The sequence below is a fragment of the Scyliorhinus torazame genome, chromosome 4 (genome assembly GCF_047496885.1).
Source record: "Scyliorhinus torazame isolate Kashiwa2021f chromosome 4, sScyTor2.1, whole genome shotgun sequence".
NCBI classification, from domain to species: Eukaryota; Metazoa; Chordata; class Chondrichthyes; order Carcharhiniformes; family Scyliorhinidae; genus Scyliorhinus; species Scyliorhinus torazame.
This window is the reverse complement of record NC_092710.1, coordinates 192,773,605-192,798,785: the sequence shown is the minus strand read 5'-3', so window position 1 is coordinate 192,798,785 and position 25,181 is coordinate 192,773,605. Positions and strand designations below refer to the sequence as shown.

Genomic DNA, 25,181 nt, shown 5'->3' with positions numbered 1-25,181 from the left:
AGAGGGTAAATCAGTGGGAGAGTTTGTTACACACTCCACACAAGCTGTTGCAGTAAAATATATAATAGCTATTTAGCCAAATAATAGCTATTTAGCCAAATATGCTCTCAAGTGCAAAATTTAACTGAATTTACATGTGACTATCAAAACCATCTGGACAGGCACATTTTTTCTAGATGGCCTAGCCTGCTTTGGCATGCAACATGGTGAAACTCAATTACTGGTCAAGGGCAGCCTACAATTGCATTTTGTTGTAATCCTCTATTTCCTTTTAGTAGTCCTATTAATGGTATGGATGTATGGACGTGCTTTGAGGACTAGAGATAGTTTGGCTTTGATATCCTCCAGGGTGCAACACTCCACTGACCACACAAAAAAAAAATGGTTACTGGGCTAAAAAAGGGGGTTGTATCTAAGCCATACAGGAGAATATTGAATATACAAAAAAAACCTGAATTATCTTGGCTATAATTATAGAAAATTCAGATGCCTGCAGCATAACTATGAAAATGAGAAGTCCACAAATTTTGCAGCTTTTTAGTTTCTGATAGTAATATGGATGTGATTTCTTATGATGGGGTTTGGTAATAACTGCCATTATCACACATCAAATTTTTGTTAAAATTGCTTCACCATCACAATTGGTTGTCTCTGTCTCTGGAGCATTTGATCACAGTGAGGAGCACATCAGTGTGGCAATGTGGGAGCTGATGGAAGCATCAGATTACGTTTATCTTGTTTAAGTGCTTTTTGTCTCCTTGGCAGCCCAGGTTTTGAGTAGGGAGTATATCGGTCTGTGATACTAAGCTCTCAGCTAAAAATAAATACAACATCCTGAAAGATGAAACGATTGGAAATATCTCCTTATTAATAGGGTTGTGTTGCCAGTCAGGTTTGTTAGTACTTCTTTCTATATATGATCAACATATACATAACTTTCAAATGTTGTTTTCTAACTGAGCTGCTTTTAACATTTTCTTAAAAGTTAAGTTTCTTCTTTCCTGTTCGGGTTTAATTTAATATCATTTGGAATTTTTAAGGCCCAGGCAGGTAGTATTGCAAATGCGAGTTTTCAAGCCCAGGTTTCAGCACCTTTTATGAAGGTAACGCTACTTGTAAAGGTAGAATTTAATTCTTAAAACAAGATGCTTATAACTACTAACAATCCAGCAGGTGGAGCTGGCTAAGTGCAGCTATGGCAGGAATAAAAACAGAAACTGCTGGAAAAGCTCAGTGGATCTGGCAGCCTCTTTGGAGAGAGGAGGTGGTAAAGTTTGAGTCCATATGACTCTTCGGAGCTCTGAAGAAGAGTCATACAGGCAGGAAAAGTCAATCGTATTTCTCTTTCCACAGATGCTGCCAGACCTGCTGAGCTTGTTTTTTGTTACTATATATATATATATATATATATATATATATATAACTGTGACAGGAGATGGGAGGCTCCATACCACCATGTGGTGAGATGGACCCATTGTGGGTAAATCATAACATTTAACAGTGAAACTCCTGTTGGAGCATCGCCTTAACAGGGAAGTGATGCAAGTAAGTTTTTTTTTCAAGACTGCACTACCTATAAGAAATGCTTTTGCAGGAACTTTCAATGGAGTCGGCAGCCCACTGAGGAAGAATATGCCAGTTGATCTCCTGTGACCTCAAGTCAGATTTTATTGTTATTTGGGTACTTCCATTATGAGGAAAGTAGGTTTGGAGGGATGGGAAAAGTGAGATGGTGAGGGGCGATGGAAGGGAGAAGAATAGGGAAAAAATGGAATGGAAAGAATAGGTGGAAAAGATTGGATAAAGAATTGAAGAGGAGGGCGATATGCAAGGTAGATGGATGTGTTTATAGTTCAGCGCAGTGGATGAAGTAGAGGTGGTGAAAGACTGGGTTGATGGCATCGTGATGAGCTCATTCTTATTTGGCAGAGGATGGTGGTTGGGGGGGCGGAGGGGGGAACGGGGAAGAGACATTATCACTGGATTTCTTGCTGGAGAGTATAGATTACAGTAAGATCTCGAGTTAGTGAAAGTGCGGTGGTTCAATGCTTAGAGCTCAAATTTGTTCTCGGGCAGCAAGATAATCTTGGCTGGTGGTTTGTACATGGTTATGCAGAGCACTTTGCGGAGCTAAAGAAATTCGTCAAGTTTGATTTAAATTACTACTGTTGTATTAGGGAGAGCAGGTTTTCTGAGAAGCCTGGTTGGGTCGTGGTTCTTGATTCTCACCTCAGCTGGTCAAGTTAGTCACACCAGTCTTTGAATGATTTTATCTTGTGGCCATCAGTTAATGTCCCGTCTAGCTGTGTTTGAGGCATTTTAACCAAAGAAAACCAATTAACTGAGTTTCAAGATGCAGCAAAGCTGTTCATATCAATAGGTTCCTAAGGATTGTGCCGCAATATATAATTTGAATTGGATAGTTGAGCAGTTTTGGGCTTCAACAGATTATTTGATTCTTGAGGGACTTCAGCCGAAAATTCAAGATGGTAGCCACCTAGCACGGATGACTTAGTAAACTTTTTAGTTTTAGTATTTGGTCAAGATTTTTGATATATTTATTGTATGGGTAATTTAAATATGTGCATTTTTTTAGTCCAAGTCGAGAAGCAGCTGACTGGAGGCCAGGAAACTGTAGCAGCTCACATCAGGCTTCAGGCAGGGACCAGCGTAGCATAATGGAAGCAGCTGACTAGGAGGGACTGAAAGCAGCAGTGCCATAGGTTGCAAGATGGGGGCAGCAGAGACTGACAAAAATGACTAGTAGTTGAACACTGGAGCAGTGGCAACTGGAAACCAGTCGCAAGATCAAGATGTGGAGGAGCAACTATTTAAAGGTGGGTGGGTGAAAGATAGTCCAATACATCTTTTTCTTCTAAGAGATTTATGTTGTTGATGTTATTCTGTGAATTTCACCTCCTGTTGGGCCTGGTGGCGGTACTGATCTCGGAAAGGCAGTGTCAATGAGATTGATAATGCCAACTTACTTTATTAGCGTGTCTGTATTCAGCAATATACATAATTAAATAGCAAACTCTGATGACTTGGGGAGCACCCGATGTCATTTTGTACAGTTTGAAAATCTATTGTCTAAATCTGTGCTTATTTTTACTTGAGTAAGAGGTAATTTCTGTATGCAGATGAAAGTGCAAAGATTCCTGTTGTGTCCATAAATCTAAAAGTCCATATCCAACAATGCAAAATGGTAAGATTCCCAGAGATATTTGCGTTCTCTTGTCCTGAATGGTTTCGAGATAAGATTCTTTACGTAAGGAGGTAGCCATTCTTTCATTTTCAATTTAATAATGAAACAATTTTTTAGGTAATGATGCACAGTGCACAGCCATTGACTGGAACCAATGGAAGACGGTGTAAAGAAGATGAGAAATTGATTAATGCCACTCTGCGAGCAGGAAAACGTGGTTATATCATTGACACAAGATCAGCTAATGCTGCTCAGCAAGCCAAAACAAAAGGAGGTGGTTTTGAACAAGAAGCACATTATCCTCAGTGGCGACGAATTCACAAGTCCATTGAGAGGTAAGCCAAAACCACAGAAGTTAGGTTTATTACTCATTTTTATATCCTTAATTTACTCATACTTGGTGTGTTGCTAAATAATCTGCTTTAAGTAGAACAATTTAGACATTAGATTTACAGCATATCTAAATTTTCAATTGAAGTTTTAATCATGTCAAACTATTTCAGCATGGCTTCTTCAAAATGTGCAAAATCTCCAGGATTTAATTAAATTGAACATCATCCCTTCAGCTTTGAATGCTGTTTGCTGGTGATCACTGAAGTAAAAGAGATTAATCTTGCTTAATTCAGTATTTTATATATACAATATTAAGTCTTCCATATGGCATGCACTTCCTGTCTGTTAATCATTCTTTTTGTCCCTATTTTTGAATCATACGTTTTGTGTGAGGCCTTGAAATGACAGACGCATACATCAACATTGACTCGCACTGCAATTGTGCCTTTCAACAGTAGGCACCTTCCAGTTGCAGCAAACATAGAAAATTTACTGCACCGAAGGAGAATGTTCTCCCCTATTCCCTGCTATCACAGAATGCACATTCAAGAAACCAAACTACCCGAGGTGCTGGATCAGGCAGCATGAATCTGGAAGGTGAACATGGCTTTCGACGAGAAGTCTTGGTAGATGCTCTGTCAGAGGCTGCTGTTGATCCCCCATCGGAGATTTCCGATGCTTGGGTTTCCATTTCCAAATCTGTGTCCATGGCACCTCTCGTATCGTTGTCTTGGCCCACTTGGGACTCCAATACGACCTGCTGCAGCATCCGAGTCAGCTAGATGACAACTTTACGCTCACAAATTTTTGAAGAATTGGTCTTCTGGACCCAATGTGATCAAAGTGCTTTCGCATGATCTGACCTTGGACTTTTACTTGAAAGGAAACCAGCCCTGTCATGTGAAGGATAGTTCCAGAGATCCACTGGGAACCGCCTGCAAAATTTCGAATATACACCGTGTCACCTGGTACAAAGCATCTTGTTGGTCGACGTCAAGCAGGGCAACCCTCTTGCAGCTCCTGATTGTGGTGCACTTTCACACCAATGTTAGGGAAAATCTTAGTAAGAACATAAGAACTAGGAGTAGGCCATCTGGCCCCTCGCGCCTGCTCCACCATTCAATGAGATCATGGCTGATCTTTTGTGGACTCGGCTCCACTTTCCGGCCCGAACACCATAACCCTCTCCCTTTATTCTTCTAAAAACTATCTATCTTTATCTTAAAAAGTAAGGTGGCTTTGAAGCCTACAACCCATCAGTATTTCAGCTGGGCAGGCCCCAGTCACTGCGTGTGAGGTGGGCCTGCCGCAAAATAAGAAATGAGCCAACCTGGTGTCCATTGAACCAGGAAACTGCTTCTTGAGGCCTCTTTTAAATATCTGCACTGCAAGCTCTGCTAAATTATTAAAAGTTGGGTGGTACGGGGAATTACGGATTTGCTGTACCCCATCCACCTTCTAACACCCAGAGAACTCCACTCGTAGAGGGAGGCCTGTTATCTGTAATGAGCAGACATGCCATGTTGGCTGAACTATAATCACGACTTCCGTGGTTGCCCAGGAGTTCACTGCTGCTATCTTGTGGGCCTCCAGCTATTTTGAATGAGGAACATTGAACCCTGAAACAGACTGGCAAAGTTGGCATGCAATCGTGCTCAAGGCCATCCTGGCCATTCCCATGGGGTGAAGGGTCGCAGCTGGTGGGAGCTTCTGGTGCTCCCAACAGACAAAACATTGCTGGGCATCCAGGCCCAGCCACCAGACGTAACTGCATGCCAGCATCGTCATTTTGGACAGCCTGGGTGTTCATTGCGAGGTCCTTCAAAACTCCTGGCCTTTTTTGGGGCATGGTGACACACATATCCATCCTAAACTCAGGCAATTCTGGCGAAAACGCCAGTAATTCACCTGGTAGTTGTTGATGTTGACCTCAGACTTTTGCGAGAATGTTGTCTGCCTGAGTGCATTCACAGATCTGCGACACGGTGACTGGTGAAGAATCCATGATGTTTAGAGTGCCGACCACTTTGTCCTGGGGGGTGATGTTGGGCTGGTCGGTAAAGGCTCAGCACATCTGCGTTCGCCTCCTGGGTCAATGATGCTCGGCTGATGCTCAAACGAATACTGGAGGGCCCATTGGATCCTCGCGGAGGCAATGGACGGGATCAACTTGTCCTCTTTAAAAAGACTGAGTAAAGGTTTATGGTGCGTGTTAGTAATGGTGGCCGTGGACGTACTGGTGAAATTCTTTCACTGTCTAAACCACCGCCGGACCCTCCTTCTCGATCTGTGCATATTTTCCTTCTGCTGCAGCCAGCAGCGGGAGGCAAAAACAATGAGTCATTCCCTGCCAATCTCCATCAGATATGAGAGAGCGACCCTGATATCGTCAAGGGGAGATGGTTAGTTCTCTCATTGAAAATGGCCATCACCTGGCACTTGTGTAGTGCAAATGTTACTTTCCATTTATCAGCCTAAGCCTGTATGATGTCTTACTGGATATGCGCACATACCACTTCAACATCTGAAGAATTGTGAATGGTGCTGAAAACTGTGGAATTATAAGCCAACTTCTGACCTTTTTAGCAGGGTAATTTAGGTCATTGCAGGAACCCCTGCTGCAGCATTGCTACCTCACAGGGCCAGGGACCCGGGTTCAAATCCAATCTCTGATGACTGTCTGTGTCGATTTTGCACATTATCCCTGTGTGTATGTGGGTTTCCTGCGGGTGCCCCGGTTTACTCCCACAGTCCAAAGATATGCATTTTAGGTGGATTGGTCTTGCTAAATTGTCCCTTTAATGTCCAACGGTTAAGTACGATTATGGAGTTACATGGATAGGGTGGGGAATGGGCCTAGGTAGGGTGCTCTTTCAGAGGGTCAGTGCAGACTCGATGGACCGAGTGGCCTCCTGCACTGTAGGGCATTTTATGATTCTTTCTATGATTCAATATTTTGGGGTTGACATGATTGTCCTCCAACAACCACAGCCATCTTTTCTGCAAGGTATGACTCCAAACAGTAGAAAATGTTTCTCCCAATTCCCATTGACTTTGATTTTGTTGCGTTCCTTGATACCACACATTCGTCTAATGCTGCCTTGGATGGCAAAGACGGTCACTCTTTCTGTCTTAGTTCAGCTCTTCTGGCCACGTTTGGAACAAGGTTGGAATGAGGTGAGGAGCTGAGTGGCCCTGGAGGAACCCAAACTGAGCAGGTTATTGTTGAGTAAGTGTTGCTTGATAGCACTGTCAACAGAATCTACTATTGAGAATAGACAGACGGTGTAGTAATTAACTAAATGCAGTTTGTCCTGCTTTGATGAGCATACATTCCCGGGAAAGTTTTGTTGTCTTGACAATGCCAGTTTCGTAGCTGCACTGGATCAGCTTGGATTGGGGTGTGGGTAGTTCTGGAGGGCAACTCCTCAGTGGTACTACTAGGATATTGTCAGGGTGCATAGCCGTTGCAATATCCAGTGCTTTCAGCCATTTATTGATATCTCATATAGTGAACTGAATTGTCTAGAGACTGGCATCTGTGTGATGCTGGAACCTCTGGAAGAGGATCATCTACTCAGTACTTTTGCCTGAAGTTGGTTTCCCGGTCTTTTGCACTGGTTTGCTGGGCTGCCCCCTCATTGAGGATGGGGATATTTGTGAAGCCATGTCCTCCAGTTGGTTGCAATAGTCCACCACCATTTAATGAGTGGAGTAGCTGCTTCTGCTGCTGCTCCTACACCTTTTGTTGTATCAACAACTCTGTAATGTTTTGAGCTTGCAGTGTCCTGAAAATTGCATGCTTATCTTGGGATATTTGAGCTGTTTCACAAGTGAGTTAAACTTCAAAACCTCCAAGACCAAAAACCTGTCTGAAAATGAGGGTTCCAAGAACAGATGTACTTTTTTTCGATTTGTATTTGAGGACTTAAATCACTTTCCGTCCATTATATGTAATTATTAGTATCACCAGTAGGCTTGCATTAATACTGCAATGAAGTTACTGTGAAAAGCCCATAATCACCAAACTGCGGCGCCTGTTCGGGTACACTGAGGGAGAATTCAGAATGTCCAATTCACCTAACCAGTATGTCTTTCGGGTCTTGTGGGAGTAAACCGGGGCACCCGGAGGAAACCCACGCAAACACGGGGAGAACGTGCAGATGTTGCCAATCGGCACCGGCGTCTCCAATAATGTTGCTCTTTTTAACTGGATACTGATATGACGGTTATTAATGATGATGATATTACTTTTCAGAGTCGCCAGGCATCAAATGATACCACCACAAGGTTTTACCAGATATCGATCAAAGACCAGACAACCAGTTAGTTAGTTCAAGTTCAATGACAGTTTATTTACACACCAGAATTACTTTGACATGCAACATGAAACACTACAAGCTAAATTACACCCAACACTACAACAACCTGTACTTAACTTTAGGCACCCGGCTTTCTGCAGAGGGACAAGGCCTTTGTTCGGATCTTGCGTGGCTGGGTCTGGAGAAATGACTTTGTTTCTGCTTTGTTTCAACTGTCTGGTAGCGATCGCTGTTCTTGAACTTGCCTTCTGGTCGTGATGCTACACTTGGTTTTAGGTGTAGGTCGGGGCCAAGGGAGACCGAGCACTGGGGCCAAGAGAGACCGAACACATGGCAGTGTCTCTTTATCCTTCTGGGGTTTTGCGCTCTTTTGGACGGTGCTTAGCTTTGGACCCAATAATTTGGCAGGCTTCGATTACTGCCTTAGATTTTGGCCAATAAAGGGGCGGGTGCCTTGATGGCGGGGCGTGTCCTGAGCAGTCATTGACCTTGGCTTTTTAGGCTCCCTGAGCAAAGGGGAGTGGCGCCGATGTGTCTGTTTCTGTATCTGTTACCTGAGTACAGATCTTTTGTTCTGGGGAAATGGGCCATTAGAATGCAAAGTAGCTGGGGGTTTTGATAGTATCTAGTTACCTGAGTTGCCAATATACATAAGCTCTGAGCGTCTGAGTCCTCGGTTGACCATATTTCCCATGGTCCTTTGCAGGTGGCCATCCCAGATGGCTACACAGACTCCGCACAGACAGTGGCCCAAGTTGGGAATCGAACCTGGGACCTTGGTGCTGTGAAACAACAGTGGTAACCACTGTGCTACCATGCCAGCCATATCACTACAGTGTACTTTGTTAAATGTTGCAATCTATGCTGGAAATGTTTTAGCCCTTCTCCAAATGTTCTGTGCGACAGTTTCACAATGGAAGACTTGTTTTTGAAGGTTTGCGTCGTTATTTATCTATGTAAGCTAGAGGATGAAACAGTCATTCATAATGTAATTGGATTGGGATGCTGGTAATCATAGAGTAATGGATGTATCCAAAATGGACAATTCCATTATTCTATAGAAAAAGCTAAAACTTAGGCTAATGGGAATACTTGAGACTTTTTTTTTCAGTCATTCATGGGGACAAAAGAAGTAATTTGCAATTGCATCCTTAAGCCTGTTTTGCCTTTCAATGAGATCTGTGACTGAGCACATGCTTCATAATATTACTCCTGACTGGCCTGGCTCCACTTTTTAAGACTGTGTCCCTTGGTTTTTGACTCCTCAACAGGAAAATAGTTTCTGTCAACTCTATATGGCCTCCTTAAGATCTTGAAAATGGGACATGGCCGTTGCTGGAAAACCAGCATCCACCCATCATGGTGAGCAGCCTTTTGAACCGCTGCAGTCCAGGTGGGGAAGGTATTCTCGTGTGTTTTGAGGGAGAAACTCCCAGAATGTTGATGAAGGTATGCTGAAGGAACAACAATTTATTTCCGCATCAGGATGGATTGTGACTTGGAATGGGTATTCAGAGGCGATGGTGTTCTTATGCGCCTGCTACTCCTAGGTGGTACAAGGTGACTGGTCTGCAGGTGCTGCCAAAATAGACCGTGGCAAGTTGCTGCAGGACATCTTTAAATTAATGCCAGCAAAACTAAAGAGCTGGTCATTGACTTCAGGAAGCAAAGTACTGTACACCGCCCTGTCAGCATCAATGGGCCCGAGGTGGAGGTGGTTGACAGCTTCAAATTCCTAGGCATGCACATCACCAAAAATCTGTCCTGGTCCACCCAGATCGACGCTACGACCAAGAAAGCACAACAGTGCCTATACTTCCCCGGGAAACAAAGGCAATACAGCATGTCCACATTGACTTACCAACTTACCATAAAAAGCATCCTATCTGGCTGTGTCACAGTCTGGTATGGCAATTGCTCGGCCCAAGACTACAGAGAGTGTTAAACCCAACCCAGTCCATAACCCTTACCTGCCTCCCATCCATTGACTCTATCTGCACCTCCCGCTGCCTTGGGAAAGCGGGCAGCATAAACAAAGACCCCTACCACCCGACTTACTCTTTCAACTTCTTCCATCGGGCAGGAGATGCTTAAGTCTGAGAACACGCATGAACAGATTCAAAAATAGCTTTTTCCCCGCTGTTACCAGACTCCTAAACAACCCTCCTATGGACCAATCTGATTAATACTACACTCCTGTATGCTTCCCCCGATGCCTGTGTCTATGTATTCACATTGTGTACCTTGTGTTGCCCTTTTACATATTTTACATAAGAACACAAAAACTAGGAGCATGATAGGCTACCTTGCCCCTCTAGCCTGCTCTACCATTCAATGAGATCATGGCTGATCTTTTGTGGACTCAGCTCCACTTACCCGACCACAAGATCATAAACCATAGGAGCAGAATTAGGCCACTCGGCCCATCGAGTCTGCTCTGCCATTCAATCATGGCTCATATTTTCCCATCCCCATTCTCCTGCCTTCTCTCCATAACCCCTGATCCTCTTATTAATCAAGAACCTATCTATCTCAGTCTTAAAGACACTCCGTGAATTGTCCTCCACAGCCTTCTGAGGCAAAGGGTTCCACAGATTCACCACCCTCTGGCCGAAGAAATTCCTCCTCATCTCTGTTTTAAAGGATCATCCCTTTAGTCTGAGATGGTGTCCTCTGGTTCTAGTTTTTCCTACAAGTGGAAACATCCTCTCCACGTCCACTCTATCCAGGCCACGCAGTATCCTGTAAGTTTCAATAAGATCCCCCCTCATCCTTCTAGACTCCAACGAGTACAGACCCAGAGTACTCAAACGTTCCTCATATGCCAAGTTCTTCATTCCAGAGATCATTCTTGTGAACCTCCTCTGGACCCTTTCCAAGGCCAGCACATCCTTCCTTAGATACGGGGCCCAAAACTGCTTGCAATACTCCAAATGGGGTCTGACCAGACCCTTATACAGCCTCAGAAGTGCATCCCTGGTCTTGTATTCTAGCCCTCATGACATGAAAGCTAACATTGCATTTGCCTTCTTAAATGCTGACTGAACCTGCACATGAACCTTAAGAGGATCGTAAACAAGGACTCCCAAGTCCCTTTGTGCTTCTGATTTCCTAAGCATTTCCCCATTTAGAAAATAGTCTCTGCCTAAATTCCTCCTTCCAAAGTGCATAACCTCACACTTTTCCACATTGTATTTCATTTGACACTTCATTGCCCACTCTCCTAGCTTGTCCAAATCCTTCTGCAGCCCCCTTGCTTCCTCAATACTACCTGTCCCTCTACAGATCTTTGTATCATCTGCAAACATGGCAACAGTGCCTTCAGTACCTTATTCCAGATCATTAATGTATATTATGAAAGGTTGTGGTCCCAGCACAGACCCATGAGGCATACCACTAGTCACCGGTTGCCATCCGGAAAAAGACCCCTTTATCCCCTCTCTGCCTTCTGTCAGTCAGCCAATCCTCTATCCATGCCAGGATCTTACCCTTAACACCATGGGCTTTTAACTTATTTAACAGTCTCCTATGCGGCACCTTGTCAAAGGCCTTCTGGAAATCTAAATAAATCACATCCACTGGATCTCCTTCGTCTAACCTCCTTGTTACCTCTTCAAAGAACTCGAACAGATTTGTCAGACACGACCTCCCTTTGACAAAGCTGTGCTGACTCGGTCCTATTTTATCATGCACTTCCAAGTACTACGCGATCTCATCTTTAATAATGGACTCTAAAATCTTACCAATGACCTAAGTCAGGCTAACCGGCCGAAAATTTCCCATCTTCTGCCTCCCTCCCTTCTTAAACAGTGGTGTTACATTAGCTGCTTTCCAATCCTCTGGGACCCTTCCTGCCTCCAGTGATTCCTGAAAGATCACTACCAATGCGTCCACAATTTCCTCAGCTATCTCTTTTAGGACCCTGGGGTGTAGACCATTCGGTCCAGGTGACTTATCCATCTTCAGACATTTCAGTTTCCCCAGAACCTTCTCCTTAGTGATGGCCATTGCACTCACCTCTGCCCCCGATTCTCCTGGAGCTCTGGCATTCCACTGGTGTCTTCCACTGTGAAGACTGATGCAAAGTAACTATTCAGTTCATCTGCCATTTCTTTGTTTCCTATTATTACTTCTCCAGCCACGTGTTCCAGTGGTCCAATGTCTATTTTTGCCTCTTACCTTTTATGTATTGAAGGAAACTCTTCCTATCTTCTTTTATATTACTAGCTAACTTGCACTCATATTTCACCTTCTCTCCCCTTATTGCTTTTTTAGTTGTCCTCTGCTCGCTTTTAAATGATTGCCAATCCTCTGGCTTCCCACTAATCTTTGCCAACTCGTCATTTATCATAAACTATTACAGATATATTTCTTGCCTCTCACGATCCAATGCCTTCTGAACTCTGTTACTTTACTGAAAAGCAATCTGTTCTGGTTTGCAGTTTCCTCTGTTCCGTTAACTCCGCACTTCTTGGAAACTTCTCTAATTTCCTTAACTAAGTGGACTTGAGGAAAGTAGGAGCAGAATGGCAATCCAACTCTGATTGTAGCTCCGCACAAACGTTTGTGGACTGTTAGTTAAGGTTCAAGTCTACAGGGATTTGCGTGGCATGTGATTGACAGTCTTGGTTTTTGCTTCTAGGGCACAGCTTCTACCCCCTTTCACTTCCAGCATGACATGGAGAATGAGCAGAGGCAACTCATGAGGATGGGTAGAAGAGAGGGACTCTTATCAGAAGTCCATATCTACCTGTCTTCCGGGAGCAATTCTTTACCTGAACCAAAAGAAGTGGCTGCACTGTCTCCATTTTGTTCAGGAGCCACCTTCAATTAATCACTTCTGGTCTTTGATCAAACGTTCTGATCAGAAGAAATTTATTTCATTGTACTACATAAATCGGCTCAAATGTTTTTTGTAATTTAACTATGAATCCTGCTATCTGTTGTAGGCAGACCAACAATCTGAGCAGGGCACAGATGGCATTGCCAGTGGCCATGAAGGTGACGGTGCTGATGAACACCTTAATTGTGCTTGTTCCAGGCTGGAGCAGGTGACATCACCAACATCTTGCAGTTCATTTTCCATAGTTGCTGAAGGGAGATGATTGATACTCTATGCAACAAGAGGGGAATAGGTTAAATTCCAGAGAGAAGCAGGTGACATGTGCAAGTAGCTTCCCAGAACATTAGGCTTCCCAAATGAATGTCTAAGCTGGCTGACGTGGGGCTAACCGAGCAGGCGGTTTTGTTCCGGGTGGTATCAAGCTGCTGCAGTTATATTCGATCGCACTCCTCATTTATACCTTGTCAATAGAGGACAGGCTTTGGGGAATTAGAAGGTGAATTACTCGCCACAGAATTTCTTGGCCGTAGACCTGCTCTTGTGGCCACAGCATTCATATGGCTCGTCCAGTTAAGTTTCTGGTTAATGGTAAGCCCCAGGATGATAGTGGGAGATTCAGCGTTTGTAATTTCATTGAATGTCAAGGGCAATGGTTGGATTGTTTCTTTATTGGGGATGGTGGTTACCTGACACTTGATGTTAATTGCTGCTTTGCAGTCCAAGCCTGAATGTTGCCCTGGTTTTCCTGCATGTAGGTATTGACTGAGTATCTGAGGCGTTGGCCGTTGCTCATGGTACTGAACGCTACAGTCATCTGCAAATAACCCCAATTCTGACCCTCTGCTGGAGGGAATGTCATTCATTTAAAGTTTTTTTTTGTGATAACTTCGTCACTGGCCCTTTCAGCCTGCTGTGCCGTTCAGTATAATCATGGCGTATTCTTCAGAAGAATTTGTGGATTTAAGGGAAAGTGGGATGTGAAAGGAATTTATGTAAGGGTGTACCGTAATCTTTGTCCTTGAGTTCCCTCTCAGCCATGTGCCATTTCTGTGTCTTTCCCAAGTCAAAATCACTCCCAAAAAGACTTCCAGTCCCTGCTACAGTCAAAATGCTCCACCCCTTTTTAAGAGGTGCAAGTAGGCTTGAACTTGTGCTATCCTTTTTGCATCTCCTGCTCAGGCTTTCAACCACCTAAAAGCATGCTGTATACTGGCTGCCTGCATTGGAAACAACAGCCGCAAGGTAATTTGTCATGATTCCTGTGCCAGCTTATAGGCCTTAATCAGCTCTGTAGTCTAAAACCCAAAATCTAAAGCAGAAAATGTAAATTGGGTTTGAATCCTGTGTAGAAATTAAAATCAAGTTTTGGAAATGTAGATCACATTAAGGGAGAGAGACACAAAATGGGAAAAAAATTAATGTTGAAGAATTTCCACAATTTTTCTTGGGGAATAGACTCCACATTTATAAAGTTTATGTTTTCGGGGCCAGAGGTTGGTTATGTAATTACCACTTTTCAAGCTGGTGGGGATAGGGTGCAAAATCGTAACTTGCTCACTCCTGAATGTATCAGCCGTAAAGTGGGGAATCTTCAGCAAGTGCAGCAAATGACTCGTGTTGCAGTTCTTTCCATGCTGAGTTTATTGCCAATGTGTGAACACAATCTGGAGGAGCCGGATATCTCAGACAGCAACTTCGATTTTCAACTCGTGCATTTGCTTTGTTTGGCCCCTTGTTCCGCCCTGCAACCAATCACTGTTTGTCGATTTACCATTTGGTCAATATTTTCTGTTGATTATTCTTTTTGTCTACTGTGTACGTTCTCTCGGCCGCAGAAAAATACTTTTCACTGTACTTCGGTACATGTAACAATAAATCAAATCAACTACAAATGTGTATATACCAGAAGTTGCAATCTGCTTTACCCTGGTGAGCAACATTACCCTCACTGTTACTTTTTTCATAAACTCTGATACTCTGCATAGTCAAACAACTATTTTGTTGTAGTAAATCTTTGACATAGGAAGCTTGCTCTTTAAATCCTGTTGCTTGCTGGCTTATCAATAAAGGCAGTGTTTCGAGAATTAATTTCTTTGATTTTTTTTTTTTCACGATTGAATTGTTAAATGCTAGTATTATCTTGGTATTGCAAACGTTTAAAAATGTCTCATTCTAAGTATAAGAAACTTGCATGATTACTTGTATTGCTTTTTTTAAAACCAGGTACCACATTCTTCAAGAAAGCTTAATTAAACTGGTTGAAGCTTCCAATGATCAATCCCACAACATGGATAGATGGCTCAGCAAATTGGAAGCTTCTAGTTGGTTGACTCATGTTAAAGAAATATTAACCACTTCTTGTCTGGCTGCACAGTGTATTGACAGGTAAGGACTTGTCTAAAAGGATTGGCCTGCTTCTGTGTTCATTTCAGCACTGTGCCAGTCTCAGCTCTCTAGTCGAGCTATCCAACTCATCCCACTCCCTTACTCTTTTACCGTAGTCCCCCATAAGTATTTTCCCTTCAAGCATTTATCCAATTTTCTTTCGAATGTTGCCATTGAATATGGTTCCATGACCTTTTTGGCAGTGCATTCCAGATCGCAACAGCTCAGTTTTTTTTTTTTTTAATTTCCTTGTTACCTCTTGACTGATCATCTTAGTTGTGTGGCTACTGGCTCTTCTACTGGAAACAGAAAAAAGGAGATCAGGCATGATTTTGAACCTTGCCACCAAATTTCATCTTTCTCGGCTTTAAGAACAACTCCAGCTTCCTCTACCTCTCCCCATATCTGATGTTCACCGTTCCCAGTACCATTCTAGTAAATCTCCTCTGCACCCTCTGTAAGGCCTTCACATCCTTCCTAAAGTACAGTTCCCAAATTTCAATGCAGTACCACTTGGTTTTCAGGTCTGATTGCCGAGCACAAAATTAATCTTATTCTTTATACCAACCATAGTAAGTAATGTCATTTTGGGGGAACAGTGGAAATGAATCTATGGTGTTCAACATGCAATTTTTCTTCAGGTATTGGGCAGTACAAATTCTCCCTGTTCTACGCACATTTTGACTGTGTTCGTACTTTTCCTCCTGTTTTAGGGAAGGTGCGTCTGTGTTGGTTCATGGCAGTGAAGGGATTGACTCCACTTTGCAAGTCACTTCTCTTGCCCACATTATCCTAGATCCAGAGTCCAGAACAATTAATGGTTTTGAGGCCTTGGTTGAGCGTGAATGGTTACAGGTAAGTGCTGGAAACTGCATCAGTTTTATTAGGCGACCTGGCTAATGAAATTATTGTAATTTTGAAAATGTTGACCAGAATAGTGCAGTAAGTTATGATGGTTGGGTTATAAGTGAAGGGAATTAGAAAAACATCAACTAGTGTCTGAAACATGTATACGACTGCCAAATTCATGTGATGTTGCTGTGTTATTGTTGAGAAGAAGGTTCATCATTTCTTTTCTGCTGCCTCCACTCCTTGAATATAAAGAAATTGTTAGAACAATATTTTTTGTCTCACTTTCCAAATCTAATAGATTTGCTTAAGAGGGAAAGTTAAAAGCAGAAATATAACCAATCACATGATTTTACTCCGCATTGCATGTACTGGGATGGGAAGCAAAAGCAGGCCTGCCTCTATGTTAGAAACCACATCGAATCGATGTCTCCTTGCTATGAAACATTTTTTCAAAATTTGAATCGGCATTGCAATCAACTTGATACAACGCAGCACGGTAGCCCAGTGGTTAGCACTGCTGCTTCACAGTGCCAGGGACCCGGGTTGAATTCCGGCCGTGGGTGACTGTGTGAAGTTGGCACTTTCTCCCAGTGTCTGTGCAGGTTTCCTTCCACAGTCAAAAGATGTGCAGGTTGGCTGAATTGGCCATGATATAAATTGCCCCTTAGTGTCCAGGTATATACTGGTCGTGTGGGGTTACGGGGATAGGACAGAGGAATGGGGACCCACTCTTTCAGTGGGTCGGTGCAGACTTGATGGGCCGAATGACCACCTTCTGCACTGTAGTGATTCTATAAACAGTACATTACTTTCAGGTAGATCTCTCCAATTGTGCAGAATATCTTCATGTACAATAACAGTATTGAAGTGAGATGATTGGAGAATTCTGTGAAAGGTACCTCTTATTTTGGTCAATAATATATCATTAATTGAATTCCGTGTGTTTTTGAGATTAATATTAAGTTCAGTTAGTTCTTACAATGGACACCAGTTGCTCTGTGTCATGGTCACCATCTACATGAAATAGTTTTTCATTGTTTACTCCTGTCACTTACTTGCACTTCTCTTGGGGAAAATTGTATTCACGTTGGTTTGTTTGTTCCAGGCTGGTCATCCATTCCAGCAGCGATGTGCTCAATCGGCCTATTCCAATTCCAAACAGAAGAATGAAGCTCCTACATTTCTTCTCTTTCTGGATTGCTGCTGGCAGATGCAGCGCCAATTCCCATGCTCTTTTGAATTTAATGAACAGTTCCTGGTTGTGTTGTTTGAACATGCTTATGCCTCTCAGTTTGGAACTTTCTTGGGGAACAATGAAAATGAGAGGTTGGTAATGTTACCTATATCATTGTTTTTTTCCAATATTTTTATTCAAGGCATTTTCATATTTGCAAACAAAATCAGAAGAACAACCAAACAACTCTCCTAAACAACCGACGCCACCCTATTCTAACATCCTGCCTTCCCCATTTTAACCCCCTACCGTGCCCGCCTCCCTTTGCTGCCCTCTCAAACATCCTTGAAGAAATCAATAAACTGCTTCCACCTCCGGGTGAACTCATCCATCGACCCCCTCAAAACAAACTTAACCTTCTCCAGCCTCCGGAATTCTGCTAGGTCGCTCACCCACACCGCCCTTTCGGCGTCTCTGAATCCCCCATCCGAGCAAGATCCGTCTCCGGCTAAGGGAGGCAAAGGCCAAAACATAAGCATCTCTTAACCCCTGGACACCCGGGTCTTCCAACACCCCAAATATTGCCACCTGTGAACTCGAGACCACATCCACACCCAGCACCTGAGACATCCTGTCCATGAACCCCTGCCAGTACTCCCTCAATCTTGCCCCGCCCCCCAGCGCAACGGCCACACCTATCGTCTACCCCCTCAAAGAACCTACTCATCCTAGCCACCGTCATGTGCGTCTAAGGTACCACTTTGAAATGGATGAGGCTTAGCCTCCCACACGAGGACGCGTTCACCCCACACACAGCCTCTGCCCACGACTCGGCCCCCACTTCCCGTCCCAGCTCCTCCTGCCACTTGCGCTTAATTTCCCCCACCAGAGCACCCTGCCATTCCATCAACTCCTTATAGGCATTTGACAACTTCCCCTCCCCTATTTCATCCCTCGACAACACCATGTCCTGCAACCCCAGGGGCGGCTGCCCAGGAAAGGATGGCATCTCGCTCCTTACAAAGCCCCTGATTTGCAGGTATCTAAAACCCTTGGGCAACTCATACTCTTCCTCCTCCAGGTCCTCCAACTTCCCAAATTTTCCCCCGGTAAACAGATCGGCAAAGCGTTCATTACCTGCCATTTCCACCCCCAAAACCGTGCGTCCAGCCCCGCCGCTGCAAACCTTTGGTTCTTGCAGATCGGTGCCCACACAGAGAAACCCTCCAGCTCCGAATGCTGCCTCCACTGCCCCCACACCCATAGGGTCGACAGCACCACTGGGCTCACGGAGTATCTGGCTGGCGGTAACGGTAGAGGCGCCAGCAACAAAGCCCTTAAACATGTTCCCCTACAGGATGCTGCTTCGATCCGTCCCCACGCCAACCCCTCCCCCCACGGTCCACTTCATAACCATTGCGATATTCGCCACCCAATAGTAATTCATCATATTCAGTAGCGCCAACCCCTCCCCCCTCACCCATGCTCCAAGAAAACCCTACTAACCCGTGGGGTCCTCCCCACCCACACAAATCCAGAGATCAGTTCATTAACCTTTTTAAAAAATGACTTGGGAAAGAAGATTGGGAGATTCTGAAACATATACAGAAACCTTGGCAACACCGTCATTTTTTACTGTTTGCACCCACCCTGCCAGCGACAGCACATCCACATCTTGAAATCCACTTTCATGAACTTCCAGTGGCGGCCATGGAGGAGTAGGTCGCATGTTTGATTGCTCCTGCCTGTAACGGACTTTTGGACCTCTTTCCCCCGGTTTGTTTTCGCATTTTATGGGATAAATCGGTGAAGAGTGTGACAGTAAGGAGAAATCCCCCTCTGGTATATGGAGAATTGGACCAGAAGTGGCAGTGTGAGATGACAAAGTCCTATAAGGGAGATGCAGGCAGAGCTGGTAACACGGGACAGCATGGCGGAGAGCAAGGGCCGCGGGGAGATGGCACAGTGGTCGACGGAGCAGCTGGTGAAGTTTTTCGAGGATTGCTTTGCCAAGCTGAAGAAGGACACGCTGGACCCGATTTAAGGCTTCGATTGATCAAGTGGTTCAGAATCCGGAAACCCACGGGAGAACGATCCAGGAGGTGGAACAAAAGTTGTCCGAGCACGAGGAGTATATAACGTGCTGGAAAGCATGGTGGGGATGATGAACGACCGCCAGAAAAGAATGCAGGAGTAGCTGGAGGACCTGGAGAATAGGTCCAGAAGGCAGAATCTCAGAATTGTTGGCCTCCCTGAAAGCAGTGAGGGATCGGATGCGAGGGCCTATGTGACGGACATGTTGGAGAAGTTGATGGGGGCTGGGGTGATTCCTCGGCCCCTGGAATTGGACACAGCGCACAGAGCCCTCACGAGGAAGCCCAGCACGAACGAGCCACCGAGGGCCATGGTGGTACGTTTTCACTGTTTCATAGACATGGAACACGTTTTGCGGTGGGCCAAGAAAGAACGGAGCAGCAAGTGGGAGAACAGTGAGTTACGCATCTATCAGGAACTGGGAGGGGATTTGGCCAAGAGGCGAGCGGGGTTCAATCGGGCAAAACCGACCCTCTTTAAGAAGGGGGTGAAGTTTGGGATGCTGTACCCAGTCTGTGGGTCACACGTGAGGAACGGGACTGCTACTTTGAAACGCCAGACGCAGTATGGACCTTTATTAAAGAAATGAAGCTGGAGGCGAATTAAAAGACACTTGAGCCTTGGAGAAGTATTAAATTTAAGTAGCTCGATGCGAAATAAATGGGCTGTGTGGATGGTTAACGGTTGCTGTCTTGACGGACCTTGTTCAAGGGGGGGGGGGCTTTGAATTTGGTTCTGCTTTTTGGGTGACCATTTTTCTAAAGTGACTTTCTTCACTTTTTTCTGACGTTTGTTTACTGGGGAATGTGATGCTTTTAAAATGTTTATTCATGTTGGGGGAAGAGGAGAGAACAATAGGGAGACAGACAGCTTGGTGCCAGGGGCGGGAGCTATCGAGTCAGCATGGGTCAGCTGACTCTCGGAAGTGCAGTGTGGGGGGTGAGCAGGTGTTAAGCTGGAGCTTGACTTGGGGGGGATTGGGTTTCTAGTGGTGGTGTTAGGGGGTGGGGGGGAGAGCTGCTTTGCTGACAGGGGTGGAACTGTTACTAGGGGACAAATGGGAGGTCGGGAACGGCGACAGCCCGAGTGGGGACTTGAGCAAGCTCGAGGCTGGCCTAAAAAGGGTGATGGCTAGTCGGTGGGTGGGGGGTGGGGGGGGGGGGGGGGGGGGATGGGAGGGATGGGAGCCCCCCGTCCAGGCTGATCACATGGAATGTGAGGACTGAATGGGCTGATCAAGAGGGCTCACTTGTTCGCACGTTTGAGGGAACTGAAGGCGGACGCGGCAATGCTACAAGAGACACACCTAAAGGTTACAGACCAGACGAGATTGAGGAAGGGGTGGGTTAGCCAAGTGTTCCATTGAGGACAGGACTCCAAGACCAGGGGGGGTAGCAATCTTGATCAGCAAATGAGTGGCATTCGAGGCAGGGAGAATCATGTCAGACAAGGGGGGTAGCTACGTAATGGTGAGTGGGAAGCTGGAGTGGGTGCGAGTGGTACTGATGAACATATATACTCCGAATTGGGACTACGTGGAATTTATGAGGCGGGTGTTAGGTAAGATCCCAGACTTAGTCACATAACCTGATCATGGGAGGGGACTTCAATACAGTCTTTGATCTGGAATTGGACCGGTCAATATCCAGGACATGGAGGAGGCCGGCTGCGGCAAAGGAATTGAAGGGTTTTATGGAACAGATGGGAGTAGACCCATGGAGGTTAGCACGGCCGAGGACTAAGGAGTTTTCCTTTTTTTTCAGATGTCCACAAGGTATACTCTCTCATCGACTTTTTTGATCTGAGCAGGGCGCTAATACTGAAGGTGGTGGATACTGGGTACTCGGCAATCGCAGTGTCCGATCATGACCTGCATTGGGTGGATCTACGGGTTAGTGTGGAGAGAGGGCAACGCCCGCTTTGGAGACTGGATGTGGGGTTGCTAGCGGACAAAACGATCTGTGGGCGGGTTAACAAGTCCATCCAGATCTACCTGGAAACAAATGATACGGGAGAGGTCTCTGCAGCTTCTGGGAAGCTTTGAAGGCAGTAGTCCGAGGGGAATTAATCTCTATAGGTGCCCACCGAGAAAAGGTGGAACGGGCTGAGAGGGATAGATTAGTGGAGGAGATACTCCAGGTGTACAGGAGATGCTCGGAGGCACCAGACGCGGGGCTACTGAGGGAGTGGCGGAGGTTGCAGGGGTAATTTGGGCTGTTGACCACAGGGAAAGCAGTGGAACAGTTGAGGAAGGCAAGGGGGGGGGTGACCTAAGAGTACGGGGAAAAGGCAAGCAGAATGTTGGCGCACCAGCTCAGGAAAAGAGGCAGCCAGGGAGATAGGTAAAATAAAGAGTAGAGACGGTAATACTGAATACTGTCTTGGACCCAGGGGGGTGAACGAGGTGTTTAAGGACTTTTATAGTAAATTATATGAGTCGGAACCCCCGGCTGGGGTGGAGGGGATGAGGCAGTTTCTGGAACATTTGAGGTTCCCGAGGGTGGAGGAGGACCTGGTGGAGGGGCTGGGAGCCCCAATTGAGATTGAGGAAATAATCAAGGGGCTGGAGGGCATGCAGTCGGGCAAGGCCCCGGCCTGACGGCTACCCGGTCGAATTCTATAAGAAGTTTTCAGAGATATTGAGCCCACTGCTGGTGAGGACATTTAATGAAGCAAGAGAGAAGGGAGTCGTCCCCCCAACAATGTCGCAGGCCTCGATTTCATTGATTCCGAAACGGGAGAAGGATCCGGAGCAATGCGGGTCATACAGGCCGATTTCTCTACTGAATGTGGATGCCAAACTGCTGGCTAAGATACTGGCCACAAGGATAGAGGACTGTGTCCCGGGGGTAATAGGGGAAGACCAGGCGGCTTTGTTAAGGGCAGGCAACTCAAGGCCAATGTTCGAAGGCTTCAAAATGTTATTATGATGCCCTCAGAAGGAAAAGTGGTGGTAGCGATGGATGCAGAGAAGGCTTTTCATCGGGTTGAGTGGAATTATCTGTGGGAGGCGCTGGGAAGGTTTGGGTTTGGTGAGGGCTTTATTGACGGAGTGCGGTATGAACCGGCTGAGGTCGGGATATTTTGAACTACACCGAGGGACGAGGCAAGGGTGCCCCCTCTCCCCGTTACTGTTTGCTCTGGCCATAGAGCCATTGGTCATGGCGTTAAGAGCCTCTAGGAACTGGAAAGGGCTGGTTCAGGGGAGCGGGTGGAGCATCGGGTCTCGCTCTATGCAGATGACCTGCTCTTGTACATTTTGGACCCGTTGGAGGGGATGGGGGAAGTAATGCGAATCTTGGGGGAATTTGGCAATTTTTCGGGGTATAAATTGAACATGGGGAAAAGCGAGATGTTTGCGATCCAGGCAAGAGGACAGGAGAAGAGACTGGGAGAGCTGCCGTTTAGAATGGTAGGGAAGAGCTTTCGATATCTGGGAATCCAGGTGGCCCGTAAATGGGAGGTACTGCTAAGTTAAACCTATCCCAGTTGGTAGAAATGGAAGCGGACTTGAAGCGATGGGATATGCTCCCGCTATCACTGGCGGGAGTGTACAGACCGTGAAAATGACGGTCCTCCCCAGATTTCTGTTTTGTCTTTCAGTGCCTCCCCATCTTCATCCCGAAGACCTCTTTCAAGCGGGTGAATAAGATTATTTTGGGCTTTGTGGGCGAGTAAAACCCCGCGAGTGAAGAAAGTGTTGCTGGAGCGCAGTTGGGGGAGGGTGAGTTGGCGCTGCCGAACTTCTGCAATTACTACTGGGCAGCAAATAGAGCCATGAATAGGAAGTGGGTCGTGGGGTCGGCATGGGAGCGGATGGAGGCGGCGTCATGTAAAGACAACAGTTTGGGAGCATTGGTAACGGCACCTCTGCCATTCTCGCCGGCCCGATACTCCACAAGTCCGGTGGTAGTGGCGGCTCTGAGGATCTGGGGGCAATAGAGGAGGTATAAGAGAGTGGAGGGAGCATCAATGTGGACCCCGATTTATAATAACCACGGGGTTGTACTGGGTAGGCCTGATGGAGGGTTCTGGAGGTGCCAGAGGGCAGGAATTGGAAGGATGGGAGATCTATTTATAGACTGGAGCTTTCCCAGTTTGAAAGCTTTGGAGGATAAATTTAAATTGCCAGCAGGGAATGGCTTTAAGTCTTTGCAGGTGTGAGACTTCCTGAGAAAACAGGTGCCGACCTTTCCACGGCTGCCGCCACGGGGGGGGATACAGGATAGAGTAGCCTTTATCCAGGGGCTGGTTTAGCACACTGGGCTAAATCGCTGGCTTTTAAAGCAGACCATGGCAGGCCAGCAGCACGGTTCAATTCCCGTACCAGCCTCCCCGAACAGGCGCCGGAATGTGGCGACTAGGGGCTTTTCACAGTAACTTCATTTGAAGCTTACTTGTGACAATAAGCGATTTTCATTTTCATTTCAGTACCGAGGTGGAAGAGGGGAAGGTATCAGATATTTACCAGGAGCTTTCAGAGGCGGAGGAAACCCCAGTGGAGGAGCTTAAGGGCGAGTGGGAGGATGAGCTAGGAGGATAGATAGATGCGGGGCTATGGGCGGATGCCCTAAGCAGGGTTAATACCTCCTCATCATGCGCCAGGCTTAGCCTGATACAATTTAAGGTAGTCCACCGGGCACATGACAGCGGCTAGGATGAGTAAGTTCTTCGGAGTTGAAGATAGGTGCGCGGGAAGCCCAGCAAATCATGTCCACATGTTTTGGGCATGCCCGAAGCTTAGAGAGTTTTGGCAGAATTGTGCTAAGGCGATGTCTACGGGACTAAAAACACGGGTGGTGCCGAGTCCGGAGGTAGTGATTTTTGGAGTGTCGGAAGATCCGGGAGTTCAGGGGGCGAAAGAGGCCGGCGTTCTGACCTTTGTCTCCCTGGTAGCCCGGAGACAGATCTTGTTAATGTGGAGGGACTCGAAGCCCCCGAGTGCAGAGACATAGAATTTACAGTGCAGAAGGAGGCCATTCGGCCCATCGAGTCTGCACCGGCTCTTGGAAAGAGCACCCTACCCAAGGTCAACACCTCCACCCTATCCCCATAACCCAGTAACCCCACCCAACACTAAGGGCAATTTATCATGGCCAATCCACCTAACCTGCACATCTTTGGACTGTGGGAGGAAACCGGAGCACCCGGAGGAAACCCACGCGCACACTGGGAGGATGTGCAGACTCCGCACAGACAGTGACCCAAGCCGGAATCGAACCTGGGACCCTGGAGCTGTGAAGCAATTGTGCTATCCACAATGCTACCGTGCTGCCCCTAGGGTTAGACCTGGGTTAGTGACATGGCTGGGTTTATCAGTCTTGAGAAGATAAAGTTCGCCTTAAGAGGGTCAATGTTAGGGTTCACCCGGAGGTGGCAGCCATTCGTCAACTTTCTCGGGTAAAATTAAAATGTCAGCAGATGCAGTATTCCAAAGGGGGGGGGGGGGCGGATTGTTGTATGGTTGAGGTGCGTGAAGATTGGGCTTTGGGGGGGGGCGGAGAGAGGAGACTGTTTATTTTACCATGTTGATGTCATTGTTTATGTTACTGTTCTAAAAATTTTCAAATACCTTAAAATATTTAAAAAATAGAAATCCACTTTCATCTGCTCCACCAGCCGGATGTGGAAGCCTGCGACAATGTTGATGGGCCTCCTTGCTTCATTATACGCCCTCATGTGCAGTGGCCTTAGGCCAGCCGCAAACTTTTGATAGAACTCTACCAGGAACTCGTCTGGCCCCGGGGCTTTCCCTGCCTGCATCGCCCCCATATTCTCCATCACCTCCCTGAATCCAATTAGGGCCCTCAGCCCCTGAACCAGCCCCTCCTCTACTTTGGGAAACTCATCCTCTCCTCCCGGGCCGGGGGCTCCAACTCATAAACATAGATAAAATGCCGCAAACACCCCATTCACCCCCTCCAGGTCCATCACCACCTTTTTCTTATCATCCCTCACTCTGCCAATCTCCCT

The 25,181-nt window shown here is 46.1% G+C and overlaps 1 protein-coding gene across 1 annotated transcript in view; it reads left to right on the top strand.

The window, feature by feature from the left end:
* mtmr9 (myotubularin related protein 9) overlaps positions 1 to 25,181 on the top strand; it is a 106,989-nt gene that overhangs the window by 59,266 nt on the left and 22,542 nt on the right. The window contains exons 4-7 of the mRNA XM_072499042.1: positions 3,323 to 3,540; positions 14,927 to 15,088; positions 15,802 to 15,943; positions 17,046 to 17,266. Of these exons, the coding sequence (XP_072355143.1) occupies positions 3,323 to 3,540; positions 14,927 to 15,088; positions 15,802 to 15,943; positions 17,046 to 17,266 (743 nt within the window). The remainder of the gene's footprint in view (positions 1 to 3,322; positions 3,541 to 14,926; positions 15,089 to 15,801; positions 15,944 to 17,045; positions 17,267 to 25,181) is intronic.